Consider the following 27171-nt stretch of genomic DNA (forward strand, 5'->3'; position numbering starts at 1 on the left):
CTACTTCCTGTCCAGCTTGTTGGTGGCCATCATGGCTTTGACGTCAATGGGCCTGGCAGCAACAGCTGCTGCTGCCTTCTCCTCCTCCTCCTGCTGCCACAGGATGATGGGGCTGATGCCTGGGTTACGATTCCTCGCATTGGCCTCCAACTGGGCATCACTGGAGAGGGGGGGGGGGAGGAAGAGAGAGAGGAGGAAGGAGAGAGGGGGAGGAGACAAGAGGTGAGCGTTGATCAGATTCATGTTGCATATCAAGACCACTGCTTTTCTTGAATGTCCACGTTCCTCCAAGAGTAGCTGAATGTCTCTTGTAAAAGAAGAGCGATGCAACCACACACACATGATATTAGCTCTATGAACTTTGTCTAGAAATTGCTTGGTAGAGACAGGTGAATGTACAGTCCAATAAACAATTATATTGTGTGGGTGCAGAATATCCTGCAGCATCTTACGTGAAGACATGAGGGGCCGGGACCAGAGCCCTCTTCTGCATGTCTTTGTGGACTGGAGACTTGAGGTAGCGGTAGAAGGTATCCTGGGACAGAGAGAGGAGGGGACATTATGAAACATGTCTTTGTGGACTGGAGACTTGAGGTAGTGGTAGAAGGTATCCTGAGACAGAGGAGGGGACATTATGAAACATGTCTTTGTGGACTGGAGACTTGAGGTAGTGGTAGACGATATCCTGGGACAGAGACAGAGGAGGGGACATTATGAAACATATCTTTGTGGACTGGAGACTTAAGGTAGTGGTAGACGATATCCTGGGACAGAGACAGAGGAGGGGACATTATGAAACATGTCTTTGTGGACTGGAGACTTGAGGTAGTGGTAGACGATATCCTGGGACAGAGACAGAGGAGGGGACATTATGAAACATATCTTTGTGGACTGGAGACTTGAGGTAGTGGTAGACGATATCCTGGGACAGAGACAGAGGAGGGGACATTATGAAAGCTTTAAGTTTTAATGTATTTTTTTTGCAGCACCTCTGCTGCAAATAAATAAAAATACATTACAACTAGAATAATATTTCAGTGAGTGCAGGGTTTTCCTTTTTTCCAGTGGATGCCCGGCACCCAAAGACTTTTCGTTACTACAAACTTTTGAGTTGAGCACGCCAATTCCTCATTCTGACGTTATGGAACGGCCACACAATCTTGCATTCCAGCTGTGCATTATGACAAATAACTGTATATTATTTAGCTAACAGCTAAAAAAAAACAGCTAACTGTAGCCTTTGTTTATTGTGCGTTAGCTGTGTAACTGAGGTAGTTCAGTGAACTATGCTGGTGTGATGAATGAGCCTGACCCCTCTGTTTGGAGGGACTAATACACAACACACACCTTCTTCATGAGCAGGAAGATGTGTGTCTGGGCAGCGTCGAGGACGTAGCGGTGAGGAACAACCAGTCCCTTCACTGTCAGCCCCATGGTACGACCGTCAATGTTGATCCATCTAGGAGCTCCGGGTTTCAGGAAGGTGCTGCACACACACACACACACACACACACACACACACACACACACACAGAGGTTAAAAACCAAGCAGCAACTCTCTCTCTCTCTCTCTCTCTCTCTCTCTCACACATTCTCCAGTGTAACTCACTTGAAGATGAACTGGGACTTCTCTGGAATAGCAGATGCCGCTCCCCATCTCATTTCCTCAGCTGCCTCATAGAACGCCATGTTCTCCGCTGTACACACACACACACACACACACACACAGAAAGCACACGTATGCACACACACACAGACATAATGCTAGGTTAGCTGAGCTGCATTCCACAGCATGCAAGGTAAACCACAGGTTGCATCCGAAATGAAATGGCACCCTTTTCCCTACACAGTGCACTACTTTTCCCTACACAGTGCACAACATAGGGTGCAATTTTCAATTAATCTTTCCTCAATCCCTTGCGTCCTCAGTTGGTGGAACTTTTGATCTTTTCACCCAGTACGCTTTGAGGAGGCCAGGAGAAAGGACACAAGGAATCGAGGAAAAACTAATTGAGAACGAGTGTGTGTGTGTACTGACCACTGTGCTCCTTCTTGAGGAAGAGCTTGAAGTCGACTCTGCCTCGAGGGTCACTGATCAGCTCCCAGAAGCTCAGGACCCAACGCTCCACACTCAACTTAGTGGGGGTGTCCACACTGAGGGAGAGAGAGAGAGAGAAGGGGGGGGGGGGGCAGATTGTAATGAAATCATCATGATCTTCAATCAAGACTTTGATCAGTAGAATCAAGTGTATTTCTACTGGGCTGGAGCAAAACTGTGCACCTGTGTTCAATTGACAGAAAATACTTTATTGAGTTCAGTTGCCAGAACGTACCTTCTTGAGTTGAGTTGCCAGAACTCATCACTGTCCGTTATCCAGGGGTTGCTAGGGACAGGGGTTGTCAGGAACGGGTCGTGGTTGTGGTGGCTTGTCACGTACTTGACAAAGCTAAGGAGAACAGAGGGAACATAAACGTTGTGAATCTTCATCCTATGTTGTCATCCCCAAAATAATCATATATACAGTACCAGTCAAAAGTTTGGACACACCTACTCATTCCAGGGTTTTTCTTTATTTTTACTATTTTCTACATTGTAGAATAATAGTGAAGACATCAAAACTATGAAATAACACATATGGAATCATGTAGTAACCAAAAAAGTGTTAAACAAATCAAAATACACTGCTCAAAAAAATAAAGGGAACACTAAAATAACACATCCTAGATCTGAATGAATGAAATAATCTTATTAAATACTTTTTTCTTTACATAGTTGAATGTGCTGACAACAAAATCACACAAAAATTATCAATGGAAATCAAATTTATCAACCCATGGAGGTCTGGATTTGGAGTCACCCTCAAAATTTAAGTGGAAAACCACACTACAGGCTGATCCAACTTTGATGTAATGTCCTTAAAACAAGTCAAAATGAGGCTCGCATTGATGTGCCATCCTGGATGAGCTGCACTACCTGAGCCACTTGTGTGGGTTGTAGACTCCGTCTCATGCTACCACTAGAGTGAAAGCACCGCCAGCATTCAAAAGTGACCAAAACATCAGCCAGGAAGCATAGGAACTGAGAAGTGGTCTGTGGTCACCACCTGAAAAAACAGTCCTTTATTGGGGGTGTCTTGCTAATTGCCTATAATTTCCACCTGTTGTCTATTCCATTTGCACAACAGCATGTTACATTTATTGTCAATCAGTGTTGCTTCCTAAGTGGACAGTTTGATTTCACAGAAGTATGATTGACTTGGAGTTACATTGTGTTGTTTAAGTGTTCCCTTTATTTTTTTGAGCAGTGTATATTTTATATTTGAGATTCTTCAAATAGCCACCCTTTGCCTTGATGACAGCTTTGCACACTCTTGGCATTCTCTCAACCAGCCTCATGAGGTAGTCACCTGGAATGCATTTCAATTAACAGGTGTGCCTTGTTAAAAATTAATTTGTGGAATTTCTTTCCTTAATGCGTTTGAGCCAATCAGTTGTGTTGTGACAAGTTAGGGGTGGTATACAGAAGATAGCCCAATTTGGGAAAAGACCAAGTTCATATTATGGTCCACAGGAAAGGAAGACCCAGAGTTACCTCTGCTGCAGAGGATACGTTCATTAGAGTTAACTGCACCTCAGATTGCAGCCCAAATAAATGCTTCACAGAGTTCAAGTAACAGACACATCTCAACATCAACTGTTCAGAGGAGACTGCGTGAATCAGGCCTTCATGGTCGAATTGCTGCAAATAAACCATTACTAAAGGACACCAATAAGAAGAAGAGACTTGCTTGGGCCAAGAAACACGAGCAATGGACATTAGACCGGTGGAAATCTGTCCTTTGGTCTGATGAGTCCAAATTGGAGATTCTTGGTTCCAACCGCCGTGTCTTTGTGAGACGCAAAGTAGGTGAACGGATGATCTCCACATGTGTGGTTCCCACTGTGAAGCATGAAGGAGGAGGTGTGATGGTGCTTTGCTGGTGACACTGTCTGTGATTTATTTAGAATTCAAGGCACACTTAACCAGCATGGCTACCACAGCATTCTGCAGCGATACGCCATCCCATCTGGTTTGCGCTTAGTGGGACTATCATTTGTTTTTCAACAGGACAATGACCCAACACACCTCCAGTCTGTGTAAGGGCTATTTGACCAAGAAGGAGAGTGATGGAGTGCTGCATCAGATGACCTGGCCTCCACAATCACCCGAGCTCAACCCAATTGAGATGGTTTGGGATGAGTTGGACCGCAGAGTGAAGGAAAAGCAGCCAACAAGTGCTCAGCATATGTGGGAACTTTCAAGACTGTTGGAAAAGCATTCCAGTTGAAGCTGCTTGAGAGAATGCCAAGAGTGTGCAAAGCTGTCATCAAGGCAAAGGGTGGCTATTTGAAGAATATCAAATATAACATATATTTTGATTTGTTTAACACTTTTTTGGTTACTACCTGATTCCATATGTGTTATTTCATAGTTTTGATGTCTTCACTATTATTCTACAATGTAGAAAATAGTAAAAATAAAGAAAAACCCTTGAATGAGTAGGTGTGTCCAAACCTTTGACTGGTGCTGTACAGTAAAATAACTTCTAACTCTCATTATACTGTAACGTTGGGGTTTCTTTTATTTTGAACAGGTCTTACACTTCTGAACACAACATTAATGTTACTGGTCTCAATCAGTCAGTCAGTCCATCAGTCATTCAGCCAATCAATTCATGAATCAAATGACCACACCACACACACAAACACAACCTATCAATCAATCGGCGAAGTGTATTGAGAAGGACTTACGCTGTGAGGGACACAGACGATTTGACAGCTGACCTCATTAGGGCTTGTGTAAGGAAAATGTTCTGGGTAGCAGGAGAGAGGAGAGGAGGAGAGAGGGGGATAAATAAGGAGGAGGGGATTGGGGGATAAATAAGGAGGAGAGGAGGAGAGGAGGAGAGAGGGGGATAAATAAGGAGGAGAGGAGGGGATTGGGGGATAAATAAGGAGGAGAGGAGGGGATTGGGGGATAAATAAGGAGGAGAGGAGGAGAGGGGGAGAGAGGGGGATAAATAAGGAGGAGAGGAGGAGAGGGGGATAAATAAGGAGGAGAGGAGGAGAGAGGGGGATAAATAAGGAGGAGAGGAGGGAGAGAGGAGAGGGAGAGAGGAGGAGGAGAGAAAGAGGAGATAAATGATATGTCTGTAATTTCGTAATGTATTTTCCACACAAACATCAAATTGAGTGCATTGGGATATTCAAGTATTCCAGTGTAGAAGTATGTATGATGTCTTACGGTTCTCCTGACCACGTCGTAGGTTAACACCTGATAAACAATAAGACAGAACAACAGCTTGTTATTACAGGCTGGGCTCTTCTGTTCCACTGCTATCTAAAGTCACAACAGAACAGCTAACACACACACACACACACACACACACACACACACACTCACAAACTCTCTCACATACACACACTCTCACACACACAATCTCTCTCGTAAGCGGGCTACACAGTACACACTGGGTCTAACACCACAGTCACAGGCTACAACACAATAAGCTAAATCTGCATGGTAACAGGCATATTTGGGCAGAAAGAGTGAAGGTGTGTGTGTGTTGTGTGTTGTGTGTGTGTATAACCCCTCCTCTTGACAACAGGTGAAGGATGAGATGGAATAGAATCTGCATGGAAGGAAGAGACAACACAACAAACTGTCAAATGAAGAACAGAGAGGGAGGTAGATAGAGGTAGAGAGGTAGGTAGAGAGAGAGAGAGAGAGAGAGAGGTAGAGAGAGAGGTAGAGAGAGAGAACAGTGAGAGAGAGGTAGAGAGAGAGAGGTAGAGAGGGAGGTAGAGAGTGAGGTAAAGAGGTAGAGATAGAGAGAGAGAGGTAAAGAGAGAGGTAGAGAGGTAAAGAGAGAGAGAGAGAGAGGTAGAGAGAGAGGTAGAGAGAGAGAGAGAGGTAGAGATAGAGAGAGAGGTAGAGAGAGAGAGAGGTAGTTTATTATTTTCCCATTTGTACTTTAACTATTTGCACATTGTTCCAACACTGTATATAGACATAATGACATTTTAAATGTCTTTATTCTTTTGGAACTTCTGAGTGTAATGTTTACTGTTAATTTTTATTGTTTATTTCACTTTTGTTTACTATCTACTTCACTTGCTCTGGCAATGTTAACATACGTTTCCCATGCCAATAAAGCCCTTAAATTGAAATTGAATTGAGAGGGAGAGGGAGAGGTAGAGAGAGAGAGAGAGTGAGAGAGAGAGAGATAGAGAGCGAGGTAGAGATAGAGAGCGAGGTAGAGAGGTAGAGATGGAGAGAGAGGTAGAAAGGTAGAGAGAGAGAGGTAGAGAGAGAGGTAGAGAGAGAGAGAGAACATTTTACATTTGGTTAGAAATTCAAAAGGAAATTATCTCAACTGAGAAAAATGTCCTCCTGTGTGCTACCTATATCCCCCCACTAGAATCCCCATACTTTAATGAAGACAGTTTCTCCATCCTGGAGGGGGAAATCAATCATTTCCAGACCCAGGGACATGTACTAGTCTGTGGCGACCTAAATGAACCTGAAAAAGAACCTGACACCCTCAGCACACAGGGGGACAAACACCTACCTGGAGGTGACAGCATTCCCTCCCCCATATGCCCCCCTAGGCACAACTACGACAACATAACCAACAAAAACAGGTCACGACTGCTGCAGCTCTGTCGCACACTGGGTATGTACATAGTCAATGGTAGGCTTCGAGGGGACTCCTATGGTAGGTACACCTATAGCTCATCTCTTGGCAGTAGTACTGTAGACTACTTTATCACTGACCTCAACCCAGAGTCTCTCAGAGCGTTCACAGTCAGCCCACTGACACCCCTATCAGACCACAGCAAAATCACAGTCTACTTGAACAGAGCAATACTCAATCATGAGGCATCAAAGCCAAAGGAACTGAATAATATTAAGAAATGCTATAGATGGAAGGAAAGCCGGGGCGGCAGGTAGCTTAGTGGTTAAGAGCGTTGTACCAGTAACCGAAAGGTCGCTGGTTCTAATCCCCGAGCCGACTAGGTGAAAAATCTGTCGATGTGCCCTTGAGCAAGGCACTTAACCCTAATTGCTCCTGTAAGTCGCTCTGGATAAGAGCGTCTGCTAAATGACCAATTTATTTATTTTATTTTTTTTTTTAAAGTAGTGTTGAAACCTACCAAAAAACAATTAGGAAACAACAAATTCAATCCATTCTAGACAACTTCCTGGACAAAACGTTCCACTGTAATAGTGAAGGTGTAAACTTGGCAGTAGAAAACCTAAACAGTATATTTGACCTCTCAGCTTCCTTATCAAATCTAAAAATCTCTAACAGAAAACCAAAGAAAAGTAATAACAGTGATAAATGGTTTGATGAAGAATGCAAAAACCGAAGAAAGAAATTGAGAAACCTATCCAACCAAAAACATAGAGACCCAGAAAACCTGAGCCTACGCCTTCACTATGGTGAATCACTAAAACAATACAGAAATACACTACGGAAAAAGAAGGAACAGCATGTCAGAAATCAGCTCAATGTAATTGAAGAATCCATAGACTCTAACCACTTCTGGGAAAATTGGAAAACACTAAACAAACAACAACACGAAGAGCTATCTATCCAAAACGGAGATGTATGGGTAAACCACTTCTCCAATCTTTTTGGCCCTATAACAGAGAACAAACAGCAAAAGAATATACATGATCAAATGCAAATCTTAGAATCAACTATTAAAGACTACCAGAACCCACTGGATTCTCCTATTACATTGAATGAACTACAGGACAAAATACAAACCCTCCAACCCAAAAAGTCCTGTGGTGTTGATGGTATCCTCAATGAAATGATAAAATATACAGACCACAAATTTCAATTAGCTATACTTAAACTCTTTAACATCATCCTTAGCTCTGGCATCTTCCCCAATATTTGGAACCAAGGACTGATCACCCCAATCCACAAAAGTGGAGACAAATTTGACCCCAATAACTACCGTGGGATATGCGTCAACAGCAACCTTGGGAAAATCCTCTGCATTATCATTAACAGCAGACTAGTTCATTTCCTCAGTGAAAACAATGTACTGAGCAAATGTCAAATTGGCTTTTTACCAAATTACCGTACGACAGACCACGTATTCACCCTGCACACCCTAATTGACAAACAAACAAACCAAAACAAAGGCAAAGTCTTCTCATGCTTTGTTGATTTCAAAAAAGCTTTTGACTCAATTTGGCATGAGGGTCTGCTATACAAATTGATGGAAAGTGGGGTTGGGGGAAAAACATACGACATTATAAAATCCATGTACACAAACAACAAGTGTGCGGTTAAAATTGGCAAAAAACACACACATTTCTTTCCACAGGGCCGTGGGGTGAGACAGGGATGCAGTTTAAGCCCCACCCTCTTCAACATATATATCAACGAATTGGCGAGGGCACTAGAACAGTCTGCAGCACCCGGCCTCACCCTACTAGAATCTGAAGTCAAATGTCTTCTGTTTGCTGATGATCTGGTGCTTCTGTCACCAACCAAGGAGGGCCTACAGCAGCACCTAGATCTTCTGCACAGATTCTGTCAGACCTGGGCCCTGACAGTAAATCTCAGTAAGACAAAAATAATGGTGTTCCAAAAAAGGTCCAGTTGCCAGGACCACAAAAACCATCTAGACACCGTTGCCCTAGAGCACACAAAAAACTATACATACCTCGGCCTAAACATCAGCGCCACAGGTAACTTCCACAAAGCTGTGAACGATCTGAGAGACAAGGCAAGAAGGGCCTTCTATGCCATCAAAAGGAACATAAAATTTGACATACCAATTAGGATCTGGCTAAAAATACTTGAATCAGTTATAGAACCCATTGCCCTTTATGGTTCTGAGGTCTGGGGTCCGCTCACCAACCAAGAATTCACAAAATGGGACAAACACCAAATTGAGACTCTGCATGCAGAATTCTGCAAAAACATCCTCCGTGTACAACGTAAAACACCAAATAATGCATGCAGAGCAGAATTAGGCCAATACCCGCTAATTATCAAAATCCAGAAAAGAGCCGTTAAATTCTATAACCACTTAAAAGGAAGCGATTCCCAAACCTTCAATAACAAAGCCATCACCTACAGAGAGATGAACGTGGAGAAGAGTCCCCTAAGTAAGCTTGTCCTGGGCCTCTGTTCACAAACACAAACAGACCCCACACAGCCCCAGGACAACAACAACAACAACAACACAATTAGACCCAACCAAATCATGAGAAAACAAAAAGAGAATTACTTGACACATTGGAAAGAACAAACAAAAAAACAGAGCAAACTAGAATGCTATTTGGCCCTAAACAGAGAGTACACAGTGGCAGAATACCTGACCACTGTGACTGACCCGAACTTAAGGAAAGCTTTGACTATGTACAGACTCAGTGAGCATAGCCTTGCTATTGAGAAAGGCCGCCGTAGGCAGACCTGGCTCTCAAGAGAAGACAGGCTATGTGCACACTGCCCACAAAATGAGGTGGAAACTGAGCTGCACTTCCTAACCTCCTGCCAAATGTATGACCATATTAGGGACATATTTCCCTCAGATTACAGCGATCCACAAAGAATTAGAAAACAAACCCAATTTTGATAAACTCCCTTATCTACTGGGTGAAAAACCACAGTGTGCCATCACAGCTGCAAGATTTGTGACCTGTTGCCACAAGAAAAGGGCAACCAGTGAAGAACAAACACCATTGTAAATACAACCCATATTTATGTTTATTTATTTTCCCATTTGTACTTTAACTATTTGCACATTGTTACAACACTGTATATATACATAATATGACATTTGAAATGTCTTTATTCTTTTGATACTTCTGAGTGTAATGTTTACTGTTAATATTTATTGTTTATTTCACTTTTGTTTACTATCTACTTCACTTGCTTTGGCAATGTTAACACACGTTTCCCATGCCAATAAAGCCCTTAAATTGAAATTGAATTGAAATTGAAATTGAGAGAGGTAGAGATAGGGGTAGAGAGAGAGAGAGAGAGAGAGAGAGAGAGGTAGTGAGAGAGGTAGAGAGAGAGAGAAGTAGAGAGAGGTAGAGAGAGAGAGGTAGAGAGAGAGTGGTAGAGAGAGAGAGGTAGAGAGAGGGAGAGGTAGAGAGAGAGAGAGGTAGAGAGAGAGCTAGAGAGAGAGAGAGAGGTAGAGAGAGAGAGGTAGAGAGGTAGAGAGAGAGGTAGAGAGAGAGAGGTAGAGAGGTAGAGAGGTAGAGGTAGAGAGAGAGAGAGGTAGAGAGGTAGAGAGGTAGAGAGGTAGAGAGAGAGAGAGAGGTAGAGAGAGGTAGAGAGAGAGGTAGAGAGGTAGAGAGAGAGGTAGAGAGGTAGAGAGAGAGGTAGAGAGAGAGGTAGAGAGAGAGAGGTAGGGAGAGGTAGAGAGAGGTAGAGAGAGAGGTAGAGAGAGAGGTAGAGAGAGAGAGGTAGAGAGAGAGAGGTAGAGAGAGGTAGAGAGAGAGAGGTAGAGAGAGGTAGAGAGAGGTAGAGAGAGGTAGAGAGGTAGAGGTAGAGAGAGGTAGAGAGAGAGAGAGAGAGAGGTAGAGAGAGAGAGGTAGAGAGAGAGAGGTAGAGAGAGAGGTAGAGAGAGAGGTAGAGAGAGAGAGGTAGAGAGAGAGAGGTAGAGAGAGGTAGAGAGAGAGGGAGAGAGAGAGAGGTAGAGAGAGTACTGTACTGTAGTAGCCTCCCTGCTAATTCTCAGTAATGTTCTGAGCTCTGAGAAGCAGGTGGTTCTAACACAGCTACTCTCTCTCTCCCTCTTCACTCTCCCAATTACATTTCAAATTCAATTTAAGGGCTTTATTGGCATGGGAAACATATGTTAACATTGCCAAAGCAAGTGAAGTAGATAATAAACAAAAGTGAAATAAACAATAAAAATTAACAGTAAACATTACACTCATAAAAGTTCCAAAAGAATAAAGACATTTAAAATGTCATATTATGTATATATACAGTGTTGTAACAATGTGCAAATAGTTAAAGTACAAAAGGGAAAATAAATAAGCATAAATATGGGTTGTATTTACAATGGTGTTTGTTCTTCACTGGTTGCCCATTTCTTGTGGCAACAGGTCACAAATCTTGCTGCTGTGATGGCACACTGTGGTATTTCACCCAGTAGATAAGGGAGTTTATCAAAATTGGGTTTGTTTTTTGAAATCTTTGTGGATCTGTGTAATCTGCATAATCTCTCGCTTCACTCTCCCACATCTCTTAATCTCAGACTGGTGGGGAGATGACATATGAGGTGGCAGGTAGCCTAGCGGTTAAGAGTGTTGGGCCAGTAACAGAAAGGTAGCCGTTTCGAATCCCGAGCCAATTAGGTGAAATATCTGTTGATGTGCCCTTGAGCAAGGCACTTAACCCTAATTGCTCCTGTAAGTCGCTCTGGATAAGAGTGTCTGCTAAATGACAAAAATGTCAAATTTAAATATGACAAGGGAAGGAATTTCACCACATTACAACTAATCTCTAACTAAAGTAGAATCGTACATAATTTGGTCAGCTGCGTGAACGTCTGTTTTCATACATGTTAGAAACTGATATATCCGGTCTAGCAAAGTCTACACCCCCGCAATAGCCCCCCCCGATCTGCGTGGGCACACGTTCAAAGCACTCGAGGCAAATCAAGCACTGCTTTCGCCCAATCCTGATACGTCCAAATAACCAGTGACAAAAACCACGCAGAATCTACCTATGGGAGATTACGTTACAACAGCTCTTCAACATAGTTCCACCCCCTTCGAACGTCAAACTCTTTTATTTTAACCTCAAACCCGGAAGTGCAAAATGAAATCCTATTGAGATAACAAGGATGCTTCCCAAACGACACCGTAATTCCTACACACTGAGTGTACAAAACATTTAAGAACACCTGCTCTGTCCATGACAGACTGACCAGGTGAATACAGGTGAAAGATATGATCCCTTATTGATGTCACTTGTTAAATCCACTTAAAATCAGTGTAGATGAAGGGGAGGAGACAGGTTAAAGAAGGATTTTTAAGCCTTGAGACAATTGAGACATGGGCTGTGTGTCTGCTATTCAGAGGGTGAATGGGCAAGACAAAAGATACCTGCCTGCTGCGTTTTTCAAGTCAAGTCAAATGTATTTATAAAGCCCTTTTTAGATCAGCAGATGTCACAAAGTGCTTATACAGAAACCCAGTCTAAAACCCCAAACAGCAAGCAATGCAGATGTAGAAGCACGGTGGCTAGGAAAAACTCCCTAGAAAGGCAGGAACCTAGGAAGAAACCTAGAGAGGAACCAGGCTCTGAGGGGTGGCCAGTCCTCTTCTGGCTGTGCCGGATTAATGCCAGATTGTTCTTCAATATGTTTTTCACGCTTGATACACAGTTTCCTGTGTGTATCAAGAACGATCCACCACCCAAAGGACATCCAGCCAACTTGACACAACTGTGGGAAGCATTGGAGTCAACATGGGCCAGCATCCCTGTGGAACGCTTTCAACACATTGTAGAATCCATGCCCCGACGAATTGAGGCTGTTCTGAGGACAAAGGGGAGGGGGCGACTCAATATTAGGAAGGTGTCCTTAATGTTTTGTACACTCAGTGTATAAAGCACAGGGTGCCATTTGGGACACACTCTGTTTTCCAAGGGAAATGTCTCAGACAGCACAGTACTCACCTTTTACCTCCTCTGCATTGGGGTCAATGAGACGGTCCAGTCCGTAGTCCATGGCGCTGTGTGTCCGGCGCTGTGGACAGACCAAGCACCTCTTTAGTCAGTCTGGTGTGCTGTACCTCCACATATCATCTACACAGTCTGGAGCACAGACCCCTGGATAAGGAACTGGGAAAACTCAGCAAGAAACATCAACTGACATACGATCATTTTGCATTGTTAATGGTCTCCAATGTGCATACCGATTTTTTTCCCCAAACAGATCTGGCACCAACATCATCAATCATAGTTCATTTTGAATGAGAACATTATATTACTTGTATTAAATTAACGCTTATTTACCAGGTAGGTTGACTGAGAACACATTCTCTTTTACAGCAACGACCTGAGGAATAGTTACAGGGGAGAGGAGGGGGGATGAATGAGCCAACTGGAAGCTACTTGAACATGCTCCAACTCCTTTCTGCCTCGATTAGTCCTTTTGGAAGTTTTTCCTGGTAAGCCCTTTTGTTGGATTTCCGTCAGTGTTGTCAAGCACCCCTCCTAGTTTCTTGCTGTAGTGCGGAGGCCTACCTGAACTGGCTAACAGGTTTGATTTTCCCATGTCCTAAAAATCACCTTATATCTTTTTACATGTGTTCTGTTACATCACACATAGTCCTTGGTGATGTTCTCCAAATGTTCCACTGATGACACCTGTTAGTTCCCATGTACTGTCACGCCCTGACTCTGGGGACTCTTATTTGTTGAGTCAGGGTGTGATTTTCTATGTTGTATTTTCTATGTTTTGGATCTAGTATGTTCTAGATCAGGGGTGTCAAACGTCCGGCCCGCGGGCCGGATCAGGCCCGCAAACGGGTTTAATCCGGCCTGCGAGATGATTAAAAAAAAAAAATAATAATAAAAAAAAAAAAAAATTGTAAAGTATAGAAATGCGCTGCAATTTTTCAATAAAATAAACTGTTGTTCCAATTGCGTCCACTGGATGGCGCAATAGCAATTGTGTTAAGCAAGCAAACTGTTTATACCGGGGCAGAGCAAGTAGGTCAAGCACGTGCAGCCAATGAGCTACTTTGTTTTGCCCGCGATATTTATTACGGCTTCTACTTTTAACATTATGTGCTTTGGCACCCTCATTGCCCCAATATGTCTCTGTCAAAAAAGAGAAAAGTGGACGCAGAGTGCAGAGTGTTTCAAGAAAAATGGTCATCCTATTTATTCACGGAATTGAATGGGAAAGCTGTATGTTTGGTGTGTTCAGAGCATGTTGCAGTGCTGAAAGCATATAACCTTCGTCGCCACTATGTGAGTCTTCATGCCGACAAATATGACAACTTTCAAGGACAGCGGAGATGAGAGAAGGTGAATGAACTGTTGGCGGGTCTGAAGAAACAGCAGTCTGTGTTTACTCACAGCCGAGACATCAGTGACGCTGCAGTGAAAGCTAGCTACCTCATTGCTAATGAAATCGCAGTGGCTTCAAAACCATTTAGTGAGGGTGAATTTGTAAAAACATGCATGATGAAGGCAGCGGAGATTGTGTGCCCTGAAAAGCGGCAGGCTTTTGCAAATATCAGCCTGACAAGAAACACAGTTGCAGACAGGATTTCCGATCTTTCAGTGGATTTGGACAGCCAGTTGAAGCAAAAAGTAAAGTCATTTATTGCGTTTTCGGTTGCAATTGATGAAAGCACGGACATTACAGATGTTGCACAACTGGCCATTTTCATCCGCGGAGTTGATGACACATTGACCGTCACCGAGGAGTTCGTGGAGTTGGTGCCGATGACAGATACAACGACAGCAGCTGATATTTTTACCGCACTCGTCGGCGCGCTGGACAGGGTCGGAGTGGACTGGTCCCGCGCTGTCAGCCTGGCTACAGATGGTGCGCCCTCAATGATCGGGAAAAAAGCAGGCGTTGTGACAAAGTTCAGAGAGAAAGTGCAATCTGCATATAGAGGACGTGATTTTTTGACTTTTCACTGTATTTTGCACCAGGAGGCTTTGTGTTGCAAGTCATTAAAGATGGATAACGTCATGAAGGTGGTCATCCAAACTGTTAATTTCATCCGATCCAGAAGCCTGAATCACCGTCAGTTTGACAGCCTTCTCAGAGAGAAAGACCACATCTATGGCCTGCCATACCACACTGAGGTAAGATGGTTAAGCCGAGGTGCTGTGCTGAGGCGTTTCTTTGATTTACGAGAAGAAATTGAACAGTTCATGGAAGAAAAGGGCAAACCAGTGTTAGAATTTCATTCCGCAGAATGGATGCAGGACCTTGCATTTATGGTGGATGTTACAGAGCACCTGAATAACTTGAACAAACAGCTGCAAGGGCGCAACAAAGTTGTCACGCAGTATTATGACAGCATACGTTCTTTCAAGTTGAAGCTGTCATTGTGGGAGACGCAACTTGCCAGTGGTGATGCAGCTCACTTCCCCTGTCTGAAAAATGTGTGCGCGACCCAACATGTGGCAGACATGAAGCGGTTCAAAGATAAAATAACGGGACTGTTACGGGAGTTTGAGCAACGCTTTCAGATTTATGTTTATATGTTTTTATGTTGATGTGCTATTGTTTTTAATTGATTTTATTTTATTTGTATATTTAACCTATTCTTGACTCTGTGGTTCTTGCACTTGTTTGGGGAACAGGATTTCATTATTTTTATCTACATTTCTGCCTGAGAAATGACACCCTGATATAGTTATGTGATCTGTGAAACAGTTCTGTTAATCCCTGAGGCATTGTGTGTTTGTGTGTTCTTTGTCCTCAGAACTTTCAAATAACTTGAGGTGTTTTATGATTAATAGTGATGTTGTGCTTTTGGACACTGTCCTCAGGCTCCAGCTTTATGTTTATATGTTTTTATGTTGATGTGCTATTGTTTTTAATTGATTTTATTTTATTTGTATATTTAACCTATTCTTGACTCTGTGGTTCTTGCACTTGTTTGGGGAACAGGATTTCATTATTTTTATCTACATTTCTGCCTGAGAAATGACACCCTGATATAGTTATGTGATCTGTGAAACAGTTCTGTTAATCACTGAGGCATTGTGTATTTGTGTGTTCTTTTTCTTTAGAATTTTCAAATAAACTTGACGTGTTTTATGATTAATAGTGATGTTGTGCTTGTACTATTTTGGACACACTGTCCTCAGGCTCCAGCTTTATGTTGTATGTTGATCGTATTAAAACAAAGAAAACAATCTGAAGTTGTTGTTTTTAAGTTATATATACCATGATTTTTCCGGTCCGGCCCACTTGGGAATAGATTTTCCTCCATGTGGCCCCTGAGCTAAAATGGGTTTGACACCCCTGTTCTAGATCTATGTTGGCCGGTGTGGTTCCCAATCAGAGGCAGCTGTCGCTCGTTGTCTCTGATTGGGGACCATACTTAGGCAGCCTATTGGCACTAGTGGGTTGTGGGATCTTGTTCCGTGTTAGGTATGTTGTTTGTGTACCTAGGATTTCACGTTTCGTTTGTTGTTTTGTAGTTGTTTATTCGGTTCTAAATAACATGTATGCATATCACGCTGCGCCTTGGTCTGACCAGTTCATCAACGAACGTGACATGTACTGGTTCACTACCACCCAGTGTGTAATAAAGACTGGACTGAGCCCATTAGACGTCTAGTTCTGAAGAGGTTTCAGGTCCTGTATCTCTGCTGGTGTTGCTGTTCTGTCTGTCTGGGCCATGGCCTCATGGTGAGAGTGAGGCAGAATAACCCTCAGCATCTCCATGCAGGAAACTGGTAGTGCAGCCAGCAGTCATTAGTTCAAAGTTCAAGTTAAGACGGAACACTGAAAAGAAAGAGACTTGTGTTGAAAGAAAAGTATTGTTGAGAAAAAAAAAATGTTTGTTTGTTATTGATCCGGGGCATAGTATTATGTCATTGACAGACGAGAGAAGCTTGTTTTTATTTTTGGTAATGTAATAACATTACAGGTCTCAGAGGTCTCATACAGGTCTACAGACTAAAATGAGGGAAGATGTGAGCTGATATAGTTCCTATGTGACACGTATTAACACTACTGAGTGATACAACTATCACTAGAGTAACCTGCGTAGGGATATGACCGTGAACTTAACTTGTCATTAGTCATGTAGCCGTTTAGCAGAGAAGCCCCATTGCAGTAACTATTCAAGTGAGTTCGCCATTAAATAACCTAAAAGGATATACTTGCCTCTGAGCTGTTTACTGCCGCATCGAACATTACAGAGGGGTCAGAGTAAATTCCATCACGAAACAGGGTCACAGTGAATGGAGAGAGAGCAGGACTAGACACTATGGACTTCATAGACTGACAGGAACAATATCCTTTCCATGTGTACACACACACACACACACGCACACACACACACTCTCTGGTAGGTCTGAACTCACTGGTGGCCTGTGTATTATCCAGTAGGCTCTCTCCTGACAGTCCAACACCACTCTGTCTGGCTTCTTCCTCTCCTTATTAGCCCTGACACACACACGGAAACAGACAGGAGACAGACAGGGGAGAGACAGACAGACAGGAGACAGACAGGAGACAGGAGAGACAGACAGACAGGAGACAGACAGACACGAGACAGACAGACACGGGAGAGACAGACACGGGAGAGACAGACAGACAGACAGGAGACAGAGAGACACGGGAGAGACATACAGGAAACAGAGAGACATGGGAGAGACAGACAGGAGACAGAGAGACAGACAGGAGACAGAGAGACATGGGAGAGACAGACAGGAGAGAGAGACAGACAGGAGACAGAGAGACACAGGAGAGACAGATAGGAGACAGAGAGACACAGGAGAGACATACAGGAGACAGAGAGACATGGGAGAGACAGACAGGAGACAGAGAGACAGACAGGAGACAGAGAGACATGGGAGAGACAGACAGGAGAGAGAGACAGACAGGAGACAGAGAGACACAGGAGAGACAGATAGGAGACAGAGAGACACAGGAGAGACATACAGGAGACAGAGAGACATGGGAGAGACAGACAGGAGACAGAGAGACAGACAGGAGACAGAGAGACAGACATGGGAAAGGAGATAGATACAGGAGACAGAAAGCCAGGTCACTATTGAATCACACTTGGTCTTGGGGACCCACTGGGTGTGCAGGCTTTTATTCATCCAAGCACTAACACACCTATTTCAAATAATCACACAGCTCTTGATTAGGTGAATCAGGCATGTTAGTGCTGGTCTGGAACAAAAGCCTGCACACCGTGTGGGTCCCTACCAACACATAAACAGACAACAGACGTCAGACAACAGACGGTTACATACTTGTACTGTTCTGTAGCCTGCATCACGATGAAATCCCACTTGGGGTTCATCCATTTGTGGAGGTTGTCGTAGTGTTGCTGTTGAAAACAACAGATGTTTGACTAAAGTATCTAATGTCAAATAGACAGACGACAAATCCACCGAAGTAAAAATGACAGATACATGTATGAAGAAATATCTAGCTCCTCCATCCCCCCCAGACAACAGAATATAACCAACACCAGTAGCACTATAGCATTATGGGTGAGAGAGCTACTGTACCTAACATGAACATGTTAGTCATATAGCAGACACTCTTATCCAGAGATAGCTAGGTGAGACAACCACATATCACAGTCGTAGTCAGCGGGATTTATTTAAGATATGCATTTTTTTCCTTCTTTTTTTTTACACCTGCAGTACCTGCTCATAGGGCTCCAGCATCCCCTTCTTCCGGATGTTTCTCCTGGCCAGGTAGATGGCTTTAGGGAGAGAGGAAGTATACGATACGTTATTTACCACATCTTTACCTCAGCCAGGTGCAGAAAACTGAGTTAATACATCATCAGCTTGTCTAGGTGAGATCATGTGACTCAGAATGTTATTGTATCACTATCTTAACTAGCTGAAACAACAATCACACTAAGAAGTAGCTGACAGGGCTTAAAAACAAAGATGTAATCGTACACTGATGATTCATGTTTTCTTTTAAATCCACAATTTGGATCCCTCCACAGCCTCATAGAGGATCTAGATATTTTTTTCGAATCTCTCTGGATTACAACCAAATTATGATATGTGCAATATATTACGTATTGGATCACTAAAAAATACAACTTTTACATTACCGTGTAGTTTACCAATAAAATGGTCTGATGGTGAAGTGGACATACTCAGTATTCATATACCGAAAGAAAGAAATGATCTCACCACAATACATTTTAATAGAAAGTTAGCAAAAATAGATAAGATCTTGCTACCATGGAAAGGAAAATAGCTGTCTATTTGTGGAAAAATCACTCTGATTAACTCTTTAGTCATATCCCAGTTTACCTATTTGCTTATGGCCTTGCCTACAACTAGCGACTTGTTTTTTAAATTATAGGAGAAACAGGCCTATTTATTGGTAACGCACAGCGTAGTGTGTTACCAATTGCAGAAATGATTAAATGTTATACAACAGGTGGGTCTAATCCTGAATGCTGATTGGTTAAAACCGCATTCCAGACGGTGTCTATTCCACAAGTTACCGCCAGCTAAATCTACATTTACATTTACATTTTAGTCATTTAGCAGACGCTCTTATCCAGAGCGACTTACAGGAGCAATTAGGGTTAAGTGCCTTGCTTAAGGGCACATCGACAGATTTTTCACCTAGTCGGCTCGGGGATTAGAACCAGCGACCTTTCGGTTACTGGCACAACGCTCTTACCCACTAAGCTACCATGTTCTGTATCTATGGACGCGACCCAGTCATTCAGTCTTTTTGTTCTGTATCTATGGACGCGACCCAGTCATTCAGTCTTTTTGTTCTGTATCTATGGACGCGACCCAGTCATTCAGTCTTTTTGTTCTGTATCTATGGACGCGACCCAGTCATTCAGTCTTTTTGTTCTGTATCTATGGACGCGACCCAGTCGTTTGTTCTAAATGTTCCATTGCCATATTGGTTGGCAACGTTCTTATCTCTTGCTTGCTAGCTAGCCAACTACGGCTAACTTACAGACAGTCACGTCATAAAGTGCAGCCAGAGTAGCTGCATTTGCATTTGTTTAAGCTGTTTTCTAGTGACATTTATTTGGATACATCCATAACAATGTGTTAATGATGCGCGATTTCGCCTGGCATAGAAAATGTGCTCTCTCGTCAGGACAGTGTTGTTCAGAGGAGCTAGCCAACAACACAGCTAACACAATCACTTCAAACTGAAGCTGGAAAGACTGCAAACTAGCTGCACTTGGTTTCATTTGACCTGTTTTCAATTGACATTTCTTTGTATATATCCATAAAAATGCAAATGTCGGAGAGACTGACAGCAAGGTTTATACAAATCTCCTCTGTTGAAAACTCAATTTTAGTCTAAAAGAAATGTGAGATAATGTCTAGATGCTTTTTATAGTGGAGATCAAGTTAATAAATTGCCTGGTTGGGCTGATGAGACAGTGGATTGCGCAGTCAGATGGAACAGAGTAAATAGGCACTACGCCGTCATGGATTAAAATCCTGCAGCGCACGCAAGGTCCCCCTGCTCAAGCCAGCGCATGTCCAGGCCCATCTGAAGTTTGCCAATGACCATCTGGATGATCCAGAGGAGGAATGGGGGAAGGTCATGTGGTCTGATGAGACCAAAATAGAGCTTTTTGGTCTAAACTCCACTCGCCGTGTTTGGAGGAAGAAGAAGGATGAGTACAATCCCAAGAACACCATCCCAACCGTGAAGCATGGAGGTGGAAACATCATTCTTTGGGGATGCTTTTCTGCCAAGGGGACAGGATGACTGCACCGTATTGAGGGGAGGATGGATGGGGCCATGGATCGCAAGATCTTGGCCAACAACCTCCTTCCCTCAGTAAGAGCATTGAAGATGGGTCGTGGCTGGGTCTTCCAGTATGACAACGACCCGAAACACACAGCCAGGGCAACTAAGGAGTGGCTCCGTAAGAAGCATTTCAAGGTCCTGGAGTGGCCTAGCCAGTCTCCAGACCTGAACCCAATAGAAAATCTTTGGAGGGAGCTGAAAGTCCGTATTGCCCAGCGACAGCCCCGAAACCTGAAGGATCTGGAGAAGGTCTGTATGGAGGAGTGGGCCAAAATCCCTGCTGCAGTGTGTGCAAACCTGGTCAAGACCTACAGGAAACGTATGATCTCTGTAATTGCAAACAAAGGTTTCTGTACCAAATATTAAGTACTGCTTTTCTGATGTATCAAATACTTATGTCATGCAATAAAATGCAAATTAATTACTTAAAAATCATACAATGTGATTTTCTGGATTTTTGTTTTAGATTCCGTCTCTCACAGTTGAAGTGTACCTATGATAAAAATTACAGACCTCTACATGCTTTGTAAGTAGGAAAACCTGCAAAATCGGCAGTGTATCAAATACTTGTTCTCCCCACTGTATATATACAGTGAGGGAAAAAAGTATTTGATCTCCTGCTGATTTTGTATGTTTGCCCACTGACAAAGACATGATCAGTCTATAATTTTAATGGTAGGTTTATTTGAACAGTGAGAGACAGAATAACAACAACAAAAAAATCCAGAAAAACGCATGTCAAAAATGTTATAAATTGATTTGCATTTTAATGAGGGAAATAAGTATTTGACCCCTCTGCAAAACATGACTTAGTACTTGGTGGCAAAACCCTTGTTGGCAATCACAGCGGTCAGACGTTTCTTGTAGTTGGCCACCAGGTTTGCACACATCTCAGGAGGGATTTTGTCCCACTCCTCTTTGCAGATCTTCTCCAAGTCATTAAGGTTTCGAGCCTGACGTTTGGCAACTCGAACCTTCAGCTCCCTCCACAGATTTTCTATGGGATTAAGGTCTGGAGACTGGCTAGGCCACTCCAGGACCTTAATGTGCTTCTTCTTGAGCCACTCCTTTGTTGCCTTGGCCGTGTGTTTTGGGTCATTGTCATGCTGGAATACTCATCCACGACTCATTTTCAATGCCCTGGCTGAGGGAAGGAGGTTCTCACCAAAGATTTGACGGTACATGGCCCCATGCATCTTCCCTTTCATGCGGTGAAGTTGTCCTGTCCCCTTAGCAGAAAAACACCCCCAAAGCATAATGTTTCCACCTCCATGTTTGACGGTGGGGATGGTGTTCTTGGGGTCATAGGCAGCATTCCTCCTCCTCCAAACACGGCGAGTTGAGTTGATGCCAAAGAGCTCGATTTTGGTCTCATCTGACCACAACACTTTCACCCAGTTCTCCTCTGAATCATTCAGATGTTAATTGGCACTTCAGACAGGCCTGTATATGTGCTTTCTTGAGCAGGAGGACCTTGCGGGCGCTGCAGGATTTCAGTCCTTCACGGCGTAGTGTGTTACCAATTGTTTTCTTGGTGACTATGGTCCCAGCTGCCTTGAGATCATTGACAAGATCCTCCCGTGTAGTTCTGGGCTGATTCCTCACCGTTCTCATGATCATTGCAACTCCACAAGGTGAGATCTTGCATGGAGCCCCAGGCTGACGGAGATTGACAGTGCTTTTGTGTTTCTTCCATTTGCGAATAATCGCACCAACTGTTGTCACCTTCTCACCAAGCTGCTTGGCGATGGTCTTGTAGCCCATTCCAGCCTTGTGTAGGTCTACAATCTTGTCCCTGACATCCTTGGAGAGCTCTTTGGTCTTGGCCATGGTGGAGAGTTTGGAATCTGATTGATTGATTGCTTCTGTGGACAGGTGTCTTTTATACAGGTAACAAGCTGAGATTAGGAGCACTCCCTTTAAGAGTGTGCTCCTAATCTCAGCTCGTTACCTGTATAAAAGACACCTGGCAGCCAGAAATCTTTCTGATTGAGAGGGGGTCAAATCCTTATTTCCCTCATTAAAATGCAAATCAATTTATAACATTTTTGACATGCGTTTTTCTGGATTTTTTTGTTGTTATTCTGTCTCTCACTGTTCAAATAAACCTACCATTAAAATTATAGACTGATAATTTCTTTGTCAGTGGGCAAACGTACAAAATCAGCAGGGGATCAAATACTTTTTTCCCTCACTGTATATATATATATATATATATATATTTACAAAAAACATATATATGGGGGATTGGAAAAGATGCAAACAATTACATTGATGGAAGCCACAATCTATCTGCAATATTTAAGCTGATCAACCCCCTAATGTTTTTTTTAACATAAAAATAAGTAGCTGCCAGTGACTAGGCATTCACTCTCCTTTCACTCCAGAAGATAAACCCACCATAGTCTATGTCCTCAGCGGGCCACTTCTGCACGGGCCAGAAATAAGGGGTCTGAGGAAAGGTTGGGACAGACAGTGACATGAAGATTAGTCATTTCCTCTGCCTGAAATACTAACTACCGCAGGCACTGTGTCCTTCCAGGGGTTAATGACAACTGCTCTACTGTGGAGAAATGTTACCTGACCAGGGGTTAATGACAACTGCTCTAGTGTGGGGAAATGTTACCTGACCAGGGGTTAATGACAACTGCTCTACTGTGGAGAAATGTTACCTGACCAGGGGTTAATGACAACTGCTCTACTGTGGAGAAATGTTACCTGACCAGGGGTTAATGACAACTGCTCTACTGTGGAGAATGTTACCTGACCAGGGGTTAATGACAACAGCTCTACTGTGGGGAAATGTTACCTGACCAGGGGTTAATGACAACTGCTCTAGTGTGGAGAAATGTTACCTGTCCAGGGGTTAATGACAACTGCTCTAGTGTGGGGAAATGTTACCTGACCAGGGGTTACTGACAACAGCTCTACTGTGGGGAAATGTTACCTGACCAGGGGTTAATGACAACTGCTCTAGTGTGGAGAAATGTTACCTGACCAGGGGTTAATGACAACTGCTCTAGTGTGGAGAAATGTTACCTGACCAGGGGTTAATGACAACGGCTCTACTGTGGAGAAATGTTACCTGACCAGGGGTTAATGACAACTGCTCTACTGTGGGGAAATGTTACCTGACCAGGGGTTAATGACAACAGCTCTACTGTGGGGAAATGTTACCTGACCAGGGGTTAATGACAACAGCTCTACTGTGGAGAAATGTTACCTGACCAGGGGTTAATGACAACTGCTCTAGTGTGGGGAAATGTTACCTGACCAGAGGTTAATGACAACTGCTCTAGTGTGGGGAAATGTTACCTGACCAGGGGTTAATGACAACTGCTCTAGTGTGGGGAAATGTTACCTGACCAGGGGTTAATGACAACTGCTCTACTGTGGAGAAATGTTACCTGACCAGGGGTTAATGACAACTGCTCTAGTGTGGAGAAATGTTACCTGACCAGGGGTTAATGACAACAGCTCTACTGTGGGGAAATGTTACCTGACCCGGTGGTAACTGAACATACTGTGGGTTACCTGTAACCAGGTAGGTGCTACAGAATAGAATACATCTTTATTGTACATATGTTACAGCGAACAACAACAAATTGTCTTCTACTCCGTTCTCAAGTAGATATAGTTACCTGGTTGAACCAGGTAGGTGTTACAGGTAGATATAGTTACCTGGTTGAACCAGGTTGGTGTTACAGGTAGATATAGTTATCTGTCTGAACCAGGTAGGTGTTACAGGTAGATATAGTTACCTGGCTGAACCAGGTAGGTGTTACAGGTAGATATAGTTACCTGGCTGAACCAGGTAGGTGTTACAGGTAGATATAGTTACCTGGTTGAACCAGGTAGGTGTTACAGGTAGATATAGTTACCTGGTTAATACAGGTAGGTGTTACAGGTAGATATAGTTACCTGGCTGAACCAGGTAGGTGTTACAGGTAGATATAGTTACCTGGCTGAACCAGGTAGGTGTTACAGGTAGATATAGTTACCTGGTTGTATCAGGTAGGTGTTACAGGACAGGTAGTTACAGGTAGATAAACACAGGTCGCTACAGGGAGATACAGGTAGATAGACACAGGTAGATACAGGTAGATAGACACATGTAGTTACAGGTAGATAGACACAGGTAGTTACAGGGAGATACAGGTAGATAGACACAGGTAGATAGACACAGGTAGTTACAGGGAGATACAGGTAGATAGACACAGGTAGATAGACACAGGTAGATACAGGTAGATAGACACAAGTAGTTACAGGGAGTTACAAGTAGGTACCTGGAAGCGGTAGAGGGTGCTGTCGGGGACCAGGACCAACTTCCTGTGGTTCTGGAGGGGGTAGATGTACCCGTAGGCCACCAGCATGGTCCCAAACGCCTGGGCCTCTGGTGGAGGAGGGAGGAGAGGAGGGAGGATAATACTTCATATATTATTAGCAAAGCTCTTGGTTATACTTTAGTTTACAGCATTTAACTAGTAATTACTTGCTTGCATAATAACATGGTAATGACGTAGTAATTACATTAAAATAATACATTTTATTGTGTTGGATTAATTGATATAAGTACCCAGCCAAATCCATTCATAGAATCCAGTTGCTTACCTTCTGTGGTAACCTTCAGTTTGGTGACTATCCATGCTAGAATGTCCTGCCCTGTGTGATGACAAGTGAACATAGATATTCAGAGTATGACAACAGTGAGCTAGCTCTCACAGGCCTGGCCTACACACACTATTTCTTGAAGGTACTACCTGGCTCAGACACAGTGCAAAATCCATCACTTAATAACAGTATGTGACAGTATACCGTATAGCTTAACTTGTGATTAGATTGATCAGGATAAACTAAAATTACAATAACAACCAGCACTGAAGCAGGAAGTCCCCATGACTGGACTGCGATGACAATTTCCTGTCTGTCACATGGTCTTAGCCCAGCGACCATCGTTCTTTCCCTTCATCTCCAGACCTCCTGTGCATCCCAAATAGCACCTTATTCCCTATATAGTGCTCTACTTTTGACCAGGACCCATAAAGCTATGTAGTGTACTGTGTAGGTAATAGGGTACCATCTGGGACGCAGCTCTGATCTTTCCCCTGGCCTTGGTCTTAGCCCAGGATTAGAGGGCAGCTTGGGAGCACAAAAGCACCACACAGATCTCATCCAACTGACAGCTGTCTTATATAACCTTCATTAGCAGCCTAGCAGGACAGTCTACAAGACAGTCTGTCGCAGCTCTAGAATCTTAGCTAGTCCAATAACTACCCACAACTTCCCAGAATGATGTTTTTAAATAACAACAATGTACCATTGGTGGGAGGTGTTTCCCTACTGTTTCCCCTACTAGGCAGCACCACTACCTAGCTTTCACAATTTCTTGACAAAAATGTATTTCTATTGGCTTCAGTTGAATGTTTGGGTTAGTTCAGCCCTGCTACATGGCTACGGTGGCCATTTCACTCCACCAAGAAAACGATCTAGGGCAAACATTGTAATGGTATAATGGAGATATGTCTCTCAGTGGGTTGGCTATATGGTGCTGTAAGTCTCTGGACTCACCGTTGATGACGTGTGGGATGGTGGTCACGTTGAGTTTCTGGTCGGCACCCTTCACCCCACTCTTAGGATCCTGCATCTCAACCACAAACACCTCCACCTGGAGCAGGGTGGGAGGAAGAGGACAGACACACACTCTCAAAATCCACTTTGGTTTGTTTCACGAAATGGAAGAAAACAGACCTATCAGGTCAAAGGTCATAGTGATGTGTACTGTATGATACCTCCGACCCCTGACCTCTGAGATGTGGAAGACCTGATTGGCTCAGAGCCATTTACCCCAGCTGTCCAAGCAGCTAATTGGTTTAGAGCAGGGGTTCTTAAACGTTTTTAGCTCGAGACCCAAATGAGAAATTGACCGTCCTTCTGTGACCCAAATGGTCCACCAACGACCCAAATCAAGAAGAAATAGTGGGTGATTATAGATGTATTCTCATAACTCACGACCCACCTCTCACATGCCCAGGGCCCACTTTGGGTCCCGACCCATAGTATAAGAAACCATTGTTTAGAGGTTAGATTGAAATTGGATCTCTGAGATGTCTACAATCTCTTCGCTATAAACAAAATAAATATACAGTAGCCTACAGGTCATGAAACAATAGTGTGAGTGTAGTAGTATATTTTGATGAAGCTATGCAGTTTACCACATTGAAAGTCATGATGGCATCACAACTGTTCCATTTGTAATTGGATGGGAACAGGATTATGGCTAAGTCCCCCAAGTTAAAACCTGTTGCAATAAAAAACAGTTTACAATGAACTTCTACAAACCACTTGATTCGTTTTTTTTAAGACACGAAAGGGGAAATTTAAACAACAATCTTTGGGGCTCCTCATGAATTTACTCTAGGCTATACTGTTCAGCAATACTATATCAACAAGTAGGCTATCACCAGCCCACCTAAAATCAATAGACTTGATGTGAACTTTTAGTTTATCTGAAGTCTATTACATTTTTCTCAAAACATTTAAAAGTACTGATAAAATGATGTAAATGTACAGGTAACCTACATTTTGTAGGCATGCCATCCGTGGTCGGTAGTGCTGACCATGATCTCTCAGCGTCCTAATTGTCAT

At 43.2% G+C, this 27171-nt stretch overlaps 1 protein-coding gene across 1 annotated transcript; it reads right to left on the reverse strand.

The window, feature by feature from the left end:
• On the reverse strand, window positions 1–27171 carry LOC311150179 (regulator of G-protein signaling 9-like; the record flags this gene model as incomplete). The annotated part of the gene is made up of 17 exons (XM_084187519.1): window positions 1–160; window positions 453–535; window positions 1348–1486; window positions 1610–1697; window positions 2039–2154; window positions 2334–2447; window positions 4792–4853; window positions 5285–5314; window positions 12721–12783; window positions 17109–17190; window positions 18009–18085; window positions 18411–18469; window positions 22927–22978; window positions 24813–24919; window positions 25138–25188; window positions 26095–26191; window positions 27106–27171. The coding sequence occupies 17 exons, from the start codon at window positions 27169–27171 to the stop codon at window positions 1–3; spliced, it is 1446 nt and encodes a 481-aa protein (XP_084043645.1).

Source organism: Coregonus lavaretus (genome assembly GCF_964263955.1).
Source record: "Coregonus lavaretus genome assembly, chromosome: 2".
NCBI classification, from domain to species: Eukaryota; Metazoa; Chordata; class Actinopteri; order Salmoniformes; family Salmonidae; genus Coregonus; species Coregonus lavaretus.